Below are 8,966 nucleotides of genomic sequence, written 5' to 3' on the forward strand. Positions count from 1 at the left end.
GAGGATGGGTTCATAAACTCCTCCATCTCCTGAACTTCAGAGCGTGACTCAGTGTGGAGGACTTTTACAGGCTGAACTTTACAGCATGGCCTTAAAGGTGGGTTCCACTAAGAAAAAAAAAAAAAACCTTACCTGGAGGACTTACTTATAATATGAAGTATAAAAGTATACTTTTAGCTTAAAACTACTTACTTGTTTTCAAATAGATTTTTGTATATTTTATACAATTAAAACTCTACAGTAATTCACTTTAATGCACACTTAATGTCATAAAATGTAATAAATATATTTGTGACACACTAATAAAAGTGTAAAACAGTGTATATTTTAATATATTATGCACTGCGAAGTGTCCCTATAGGTGCCCTATTTTGGTAAATCTGTTTTTTAGTACATTTCTAATTCACTTAATGTGTAGTAGACAAGACACAACAAGTATATTCACCATTTGGCTTCTGTGCAGTGAACACACACAGTGAGCACACGTGCCCAGAGCGGTGGGCAGCCATTACTGTGGAGTCCGGGGAGCAGAGCAGGTGAAGGGCCTTGCTCTGCTTGCTAAACCCAAACCCTATCATCAATATCCCGGAACTCTAACCGCTGAGCCACCACTGCCCCCCCAGGATTGATTGATTGATTGATTAATTCATATATACATAATTAAATGTGTTTTAATTTCATGTTAATCACAACAATATTGTGTGATGCTAGCTAGCACGTCCTTGAAATTCTGGGCAGGAAAACAAATAAAAGTGTGGCCTGCCTAATAAACTGGCTACAAATGTGCAGTATTTCTAATAAACTTATCTTATAATATCTCAGTGCAGCTTTGAGAACTCTAGTCTCAGACACAGAAGCTTTAATAAAGAAAATGCTTGAACAACTTTTTAAGAGATAAATGGATGATCAGTCATTAGGCTGGATTAAGCTAAAACACTAAGATTAAGCTGCAAATTAATCATGAGCGTTAAATGCGTTAACAACCCTAATTTAAATACATATGTAGTAGTATGTTCACCTAAAGTATATCTAAAATAGCTCAATTTTAACAGTTTCCACAAAGTTAGGTTTTTGTACTTTTTTTGTACAATTTAAGTATAATATATACAGAGCTAGTTCTATTTTAGCACTGTAAGATGATATTAGCATAGAGTAGCACAAAGTTTACCCACTAGTGTCACCCAAGTCAGGAACTCACTTTATACAGCAAGTACTTTTTTATTTAAATTACAATCAGTAGAACTGGATACATCTAAAAACATAATGGGATAGATTTTAAAGTTAAAAAAAAAAAAAGAATTGCACAAATGATAAAAGTAAAGATCACTGAAAATCTAGCTATATATAATTATCATCCTTCATTATGACATGTAGTCCTTCAGTAAGACTTACACAATATCTTTTTCACTTTGGTTGTGTGTGTGTGTGTGTGTGTGTGTGTTTCATCACAAGATATAGAGGGAGAGTAGGAAAGGGATGATACATAAGGAAAGGGACAGGGAAAAGGAGAAGATCTTGGAGCCACTGCTGGTGGTAACGGAGACGTATCCAGGTTGGCTGCTGCTGATCTTAGAGTTGATCCAGGATTGGTACTCAGACACCCTGGCGTACACACCAGGAAAATTCGGCTTAGCACAGCCATTACCAAAGCTTACAACCCCAGCCTGAGTCCAGCCAGCGCTCTGCTTGATCACCAGAGGACCTCCAGAGTCGCCCTGTTGAAAACAAGCAGCTGCTTTATCCACACATATGCTGTCAATGAGATAACAATGGCAGCTTTTCCTTTGCATTATATATATATATATATATATATATATATATATATATATATATATATATATATATATATATATATATTTTTTTTTTTTTTTTTTTTTTTTTTTTTTTCACAGAGATGCGCGCGCACCCAGGGGGCAGAAGCGGCAGAAAGCTGCACTCTACGCTAGAAAGCAAAAACAGCAAGGAGTTGAGCAGTACAACTGCACCACCCGTAGAGAAAATGGATGCAAAAATGTTAAATGCTCCGAGGGGATCACACTTTTGCCAAAAATCGTAGAAGATGATGGTAGAAGAAAACAAAACAAACTAAAAAAAAAAAAAAAGAAAAATAACCAGATCCAGCTCTGAACCCGCATTTTATCATTGCTTTAACAAGAATCTACAAACAGTGATTAAAGCAGTCCACTAATGTTACAATTTAGTGATCGACCATGCTTCCAAGGCGCGTTTGCCCCCTGGCTGCGCGCGCACCCTGTAACGTTTGTAAACAGGAACTCCGCCTGCGCATGTAAATGACCCTCACTGTCCTGTAATGTGCCTGCTGTAAAAAGCAGCCCGTGCTGAAACGCTCCATTAACATGATACAATCGATACGATATATACTGATTGCTTACCTGGCATGAATCCTTTCCCCCCTCAGAGAGGCCAGCACATAGCATATTGTTTGTGATGGTTCCATAGGAAGATGCACACTTTGTGTTACTGACAATCGGCACCTCTACCTCCTGTAGATTTTTGGGGGATGGCAGACTCACTGCGAAGACCAAGGGTTACAACTCAGCTGAGCAAGCATTTCATAAAACTTTTTGTCATATCAAGTGGCGTTTTTTCTGTACGTCAGTCCATTTGAAAAGAATATCTGCTGTTCCCATCAATTTGACATTTTATGAGGAATAGATCAATACAATGGAATTAAGTCATGGCATTAGTGTTGGGAGTTTTATAATCTTATATATTTTGTAATAATCTTTATAGTTTTATAATCTTATATTTCTATTTTGGAGACCTGAGGTTTTGATAATTTGACAATATCACAATGTACTACGCTGGTTGCAAATTACTTACCATCAGTGTTAATGTTTCCCCATCCAGTGACCCATACAAGAGTGCCAGCACCCAGTGTGCTGCCGGATGCTGCCAGGCACACTGGCTGGACGTAGTCGGTGAAAGTGACCGAAGTGGAAAGCTCAAGGAGTGCAATATCATTGTCATTAGTGATGGAGACATACGAGGGGTGGTTGATGATTTGTCTGACTGACATGCGCTGAGTATTCGAGTTTACTGTCTGCAGACTTGACAGTCCCAAATAGACAGTGAGCGCAGATGGACTGCTGGTCTGGGAACTAAAAGGAAGAGAGTTCAAGTCAGATTAAATATCAGGAATTTCTTTTCGTTATAATTTATAAATTATTTTTGTTATTGATGCTTTGATGATTTGCCAACACCCCATTAATACTTTACACTAAATAGATCAAATTAGGTTGCTTCTGGTCCACAACTTTGCAACTGTAATTCAGCTTCTTGGCTAATTCACAAAGCCTTCATGATTTGTGTGTTAGAAGGGGGCAAAACGCTGTGGCAGAGCTGTGGCCCAGAAGCAATCCAGTTTGACAGGCTTGCTTTACAGCAGGGATCATCAATTCTGGTCCTGGTGTGTCTGTGTTGAGTACATTTTGATGTTTGATCTCCATACCTTTGGAAACAATGAGCTGCAGACAGGATCCAATTGTTATTGATCAGGCTTCCACCACAGAAATGGCCTCTAGAGTACTGAATACTGACCTGCCAAGGCCATGCGCCACTATCAGCACTGTTCCCACCCACAATTTTAGTGTTGAAGGGAGCTTTACCGCATTCTGTTGGAAAAGAAAGAGGTCACTAAAACACACTTACCAACTAGGGAGCAGAACCTTAAAAAAATGTGAAAACGTAAGGAATAGACACAATAATGGAAGTACTCTGCCTATCAGATAATGGGTTGCTTAGCTTTTCTTGGTTTTAGGAGCTACCTTCAGATCTTATGTTTTCTAATACTGTTACAGAAGGTTTGTGACCTGTGAGAAACTAAAGATATACTTCATGATTAACAATGAAAAGCAGAATATGTGGGCTGAAAGCACATTGGCTTTCATACAACAAAAGGCCTCACTCATTTCTACTGTAGCTCTAATATTTATGGATGTTGTGCCTGTTTTTTACAAGGTTGAGTAGACTGTTTAGTATCTCTGTGCTTTATAAAATATAAATGAATTTAGCTCACAGCTAATACTACATTTAAAATAATGACGCTGAATTATATAGTAGTCTTTCAGATGGTCAGACTTTTTTGCCTTTATGTTTATAGCTTTTAACTGGTTTTCCTGAGACGTTTAAAGACTAAAATCTACCAACATTTTTTTATATCTGTATTCCAGTTTGGCCAAAGCCTTTATCACAAGCAATTGGAAAATGTACCACAAAAAAAAAAAAAAACTAAAAAAATCATGTAAAAAATCATGTAACCTTCAAGCCGTCTTCTGATTTTCAATTATGTCGGGGATAAATAACATTAACCGATGATATCATGTTGTACCTTTGTTTCCAATCACTCCACCTCCACCCTATCATTGAAAACTCAGATCTGTTCCTGATACTGGGTTTTACTCAGAAACAGATTCATGCTCATGTTGACTAGAAGCAATTCTAATTCATTGTTGTAAGACCTGTAATCCCTCTTTGTTTGTTTGTCTAAATAACAAGCCCACACATCTCTCTGTTCTTCGGTTTCAATCACTCCATGCCAATGTAGACAGTTCAATAATTAATATGAAAAATACTGATAAGAAACATAACTACTCATTTTCATTTCTGAATGTAACTTTTTTCTTGTTTCAATTCTACCATTATTATTTGCGCACATATACATTACATATAACTGTATCTGTGTCATTAGAGTCTTACTTGACTGAAACTTACCAGTCTGGGCGAGCAAGCCTACAAGGAAGAGGAAAGAGAGAGAAAACACAGTCACACTTTTATTACACTATTAATTTTTTTTTTTTGCTGGTAGAATATTTAACCTCTAGCACATATGTCCTGACTGAAAATTCCTGAGAAACCTGTCTGGGCAAGAGAAAACAAACAATTCTGCCAAGTAATCACATTTGTATTTCAGTCTAAATAGTGTACAAAGTGAACCAACAACAAGGACAAAGTTGCTGGTTCAGCTAAGACTTCAAAAAAAGGTCTGACTAACATGCTGAACATGAAAGGATGTTGTTTACACACAGATAAAAGGTCATTGACAATGCTTGGTTTACTCTAAGAATACCTAACCTTTTATGAAAGAATAGGTTTTTAAAGACTATTTGAAGTTCCCTTGGCATCAAGACACAAGATTAATAAAAATAGAAGTTTTTTATAGAATTAAGATGATAAAATAAGAAACAATATACATAATACACAAAAATATACACAACATACATAAACGTAAAAGTTATTATCTAAGATGTATCTTTTTTCCATTCACTCACATCTTTGGCTTGTTTTTTATGTTAAACAAATTGTATCGACTGTTTTCCTGCGTTAAAAAATGTGTACTGAAATAAATGTTAAATCAGTATTCAGATTTACCACAACATCAAACAAAATCTCATTAAATACTCTCTAAAGTATGCTGCTGTCAGAGGAGTGATAACAGGTTCTAGGCTAAAAACACTAAAGAAGGCATCAAGAAAGAGCTTCCACACTGTCTTTTGTGCTTCCACACAGTTCAGACAACGCTTTTTAACCCAGCTGGATCTTCATTTGTTTTAAAGTTCAGCAACACATTGACCCAGCTGGGGCTTTACTTGGTTGAAAGCATTACTCACCAATAATTCAAGTATTTCCTAAAGGATTAAAGAGCCACACTTCCATTGGACCTACCTGTAATGTTCAGGAGTAGAGCCAGTGCCACAAACACAGCTTTCCACCAGTGAAGCTCCATGTTTTTGCTTGTTCTCCGGCTTTCAGATGATTATCCTTCAAACTGTGTTCAACGTGTAGTAAAGGCAGCGTCTGCCGATGTTCATAACTCCTATTGTGCCACTCTACGTCTTAAACCACTCCAACCCCCCTCCTTCATCTCTTCCTGTCACCTCCTCTACCTGCTTCACCTGCTTCCACACCCACACACACCTTTTCACATGGATCTAGAGGCACTACCCCCCACATGATTTCCAATCAGGTGAAACTGATTGCAGATCAGCATGAAAGTGCAGTACCCAAGGAACACACTGCAACTGCAACAGCTCTTTCATGACATCAGAATATGAGAGAGGTGATTCATTACTTTGTGTATTGTCCTTATGATCTGAGAATGAAAAAACAGGTGCCTGATTTTTTTTTTGAGCAGTGCCATAGCAGACCCCATTTTGTTTCCATAAAGAACCATTTTGTAATAATATTGAGATTCTTTAGACCTTTAAAAGGCTCTTCACACTCGCATACCTCTGTTACAAACATGGTTCATTAGGTGGCTCTTCCATAGCATTGCTCAAAGAACCACCTGACAGCCTTTTTATGTACCTGCCATGATCTCCAATCTTTATTATCTTATATATTGTTGCTGTCATGATAAAACCTTGTATCTCTGATGTCATAACTTTATAAAATAAGAAATAAGAAAGACAATGTACTTCCATGCCCTTTTGGACCATTTCTATTGTCCCATTCCTTATAATATATTCACAAAGGCCAAACAGCACGCTGATATTCCTATTTTATTCCCACTCATTTAAACTCCAGAAGAGGAGGAGTTTCACCTTTTGGAGTCTTGGTTCCCGTCAGTGTTTCTTCTTCATGTTCAGGTGGGGAGTTCTCCACTGTTTGCTCATTATACGTCTGCCAAACAGAATCCAACATTTTACACAGTGAACTAAATGTGCCTTGATCTTCTTGTTCTTCATTATTTCATTTTAGACCAATGTTTAAACATGGTTTGCCATGCCTGTCCCTCAAGGCAAACGTAACGCTCAATCAGAATAGTTATGTTTCTTTTTATGTCTTGTATGTGTTTATGTTTCTATTATAGGGTGGCATGTACTGTGGCTTTGACCGAAGTCAAAATCCAATAAATGTCTGTCTGTCTGGCTCTAGCTTTCGATCTCAAAGTCTAATAATCTAAAAACAATTTACACGGACTTCCCTATTGTTTTTACCCAATATTAGCAATTTTATCACTTGAGGTGAACTGTTCCTTGAGTACACCATGTATATCCTAACAAACTGCACATTCAACACACCTTCATGACTTTTCATGCCCCATTTGTGACTCATTGCTGCTTCTGTCATCTTTGACAGCCACTGAGGTCTCTTCATCTCTTGACCAATCGGAAATCTACAAGGAAAAGCTAGCAAACAGTGGGTAAGCGTCATGAAGGCAGACAACAGAAATGGGAGGGTAGCTACTGCTCCAGTCCAGCCCAACTCTGAGCAAATGTACTTTGACTTTATTGCAGTGGCAGGGCTTGTCTGGTGTGTTGCAGGTTGCAAGTTACACTTTTCTAAGTGTAGATTAAAGTTTCTAAAAAAGATTCTTATAGCAAGACTATGGAAGAACCATTCTGGCTCCCTAAGAAACATATTTTATCAAATAAATTTTACTGTGAGTGTAAAGAACCTTTTAAAGGCTTAAATCCTTAAGCCCTGTATGTAGTCCCATACTTACATTCTTCACCTTTACGACTGCATTAGTCTCGTAATTAATATCAGTTCATATCAGTTTCATAGACCCTAAAATAGAACCCTGTGGGACTTGATCAATATACAGGTTCTTTACCAACTCAATTAAATCTCTTTCACAGAAATGGTTCTTCTGGAGACTTATGTGGTTACCTATGTAGTTTATGAACAACAATCAGTTCATATTTGTAACGTTTAGAGTAAGAGTATTCAGCACCACCTGCTTCCAACTAGAGAGACCGGTTCCTATTCTATTCTAGCTGCAGAAGGAAGATGCTCCACTTTATGTGACGTTATACATATCTTACATTTTTCCACAATGTTTGAATCATGGACACCTCTTCTAATGAGTGCATTCAGCCTCATTTATTGCTTGCAAATGCGCACACACAGCTTGCCCCTGTAGAGAAGTAAGCCAATAGAATAGGACTCTCTGAAGCAAATAAACATGAACCTACTGGCCCCATGCCTAATGCCATACATGGGCTAGAAAAGTAAAAGGCCCACAGCATTCAGCTGTGAAGCAGTGGAACTGTGTTCTCTGTGTGATGGTGGTGCTCCATCCAACACTTAGATTTAGAGATGGTGGTGTGGTAAACATTTATCAATTTGACCTCACTAACTCACCTGGACAGTAGAGACTCCAGGAGTCCAGGACTCAAGAGTTACTCCAACAAAAGTTGGAGCTTTTTTTACTATGCTTGCTTTCGGAAGTGAAATCAATTGTGAAAATGTTTATTACACATAAAGTACATAGTTAAAGCCTTTCTTGTTATTAGTATGGCTTATAAAGCTCTTATCAATCTCAAACTTATAGAATATTTCATTTCAAGATTGAGAAAGTTACTATTCAAACAGTATAAATACCTTATATATCTCTGTCTAGTTCAGCACACACAACCACAATCATGGCGGAGATCACTGATTTGACATATGTCCAGAAGACAATCACTTAGAATGAGAGTGAGCCACAGACGGTCATTCCTGAAAAGCCTGGCTGGTCTTACAGTGTTTCAAAACAAATGAACGGAAAGTTATCTAGAACTGTCAAGAAAAGTCGATTCAAGAGGCTGGACTGAGGCTGGTGTCAGTGCATCAAGAGCCACCGCACAGACGTCTACAGGAAAGGGGCTACAACTTCCCTGATAGCAAATCCCTACTTTTGCTTAGTGGTCCAACGTTTTTATTTCAGATTAAAGTATTTTTTTGATTTGGAAATCAAGGTCCTAAAGTCTGGAGAAGGAGTAAAGAGGCACAGAATCCAATCTGTGATGGTTTGGGGTTCCATGTCATCTGCTGATGTTGGTCCAATGTGTTTTATCAAGTCCAAAGTCAACATAACAGTCTACCAGGAAATTGTAGAGCACACCATGCTTCCATCTGCTGACAAACTTTATGGAGATGCCCATTTCCTTTTCCAGCAGGACCTAGAACCTGTCCACAGTGCATAATATTACTGTGTTAATTGGTTGACTCCCTCTCTA

General features: G+C 37.9%; 1 protein-coding gene across 1 annotated transcript; it reads right to left on the reverse strand.

Moving 5' to 3' along the window:
* Positions 1–1,198: 1,198 nt before the first annotated feature.
* LOC140574596 (prostasin-like) lies at positions 1,199–5,877 on the reverse strand. The gene is made up of 6 exons (XM_072694486.1): positions 5,686–5,877; positions 4,735–4,752; positions 3,473–3,635; positions 2,845–3,122; positions 2,394–2,533; positions 1,199–1,715 (listed from the first exon to the last, which is right to left on the reverse strand). The coding sequence occupies exons 1-6, from the start codon at positions 5,744–5,746 to the stop codon at positions 1,446–1,448; spliced, it is 930 nt and encodes a 309-aa protein (XP_072550587.1). The 5' UTR covers positions 5,747–5,877; the 3' UTR covers positions 1,199–1,445.
* Between the last annotated feature and the right edge of the window lie 3,089 nt (positions 5,878–8,966).

The sequence above is a fragment of the Salminus brasiliensis genome, chromosome 12, assembly GCF_030463535.1.
Source record: "Salminus brasiliensis chromosome 12, fSalBra1.hap2, whole genome shotgun sequence".
Taxonomy (NCBI): domain Eukaryota; kingdom Metazoa; phylum Chordata; class Actinopteri; order Characiformes; family Bryconidae; genus Salminus; species Salminus brasiliensis.

Bases quoted from the DNA above. Each gene is read 5' to 3' on its own strand.
- LOC140574596 (XM_072694486.1), bottom strand. From the start codon at position 5,746: ATGGAGCTTCACTGGTGGAAAGCTGTGTTTGTGGCACTGGCTCTACTC. The intron at 3,123-3,472 runs GTATGGAGATCA...TCTTCCTTTTAG, and splicing joins GCAGCTCATTGTTTCCAAAG to TTCCCAGACCAGCAGTCCAT. The intron at 2,534-2,844 runs GTAAGTAATTTG...TGGTCTTCGCAG, and splicing joins GGGAAACATTAACACTGATG to TGAGTCTGCCATCCCCCAAA.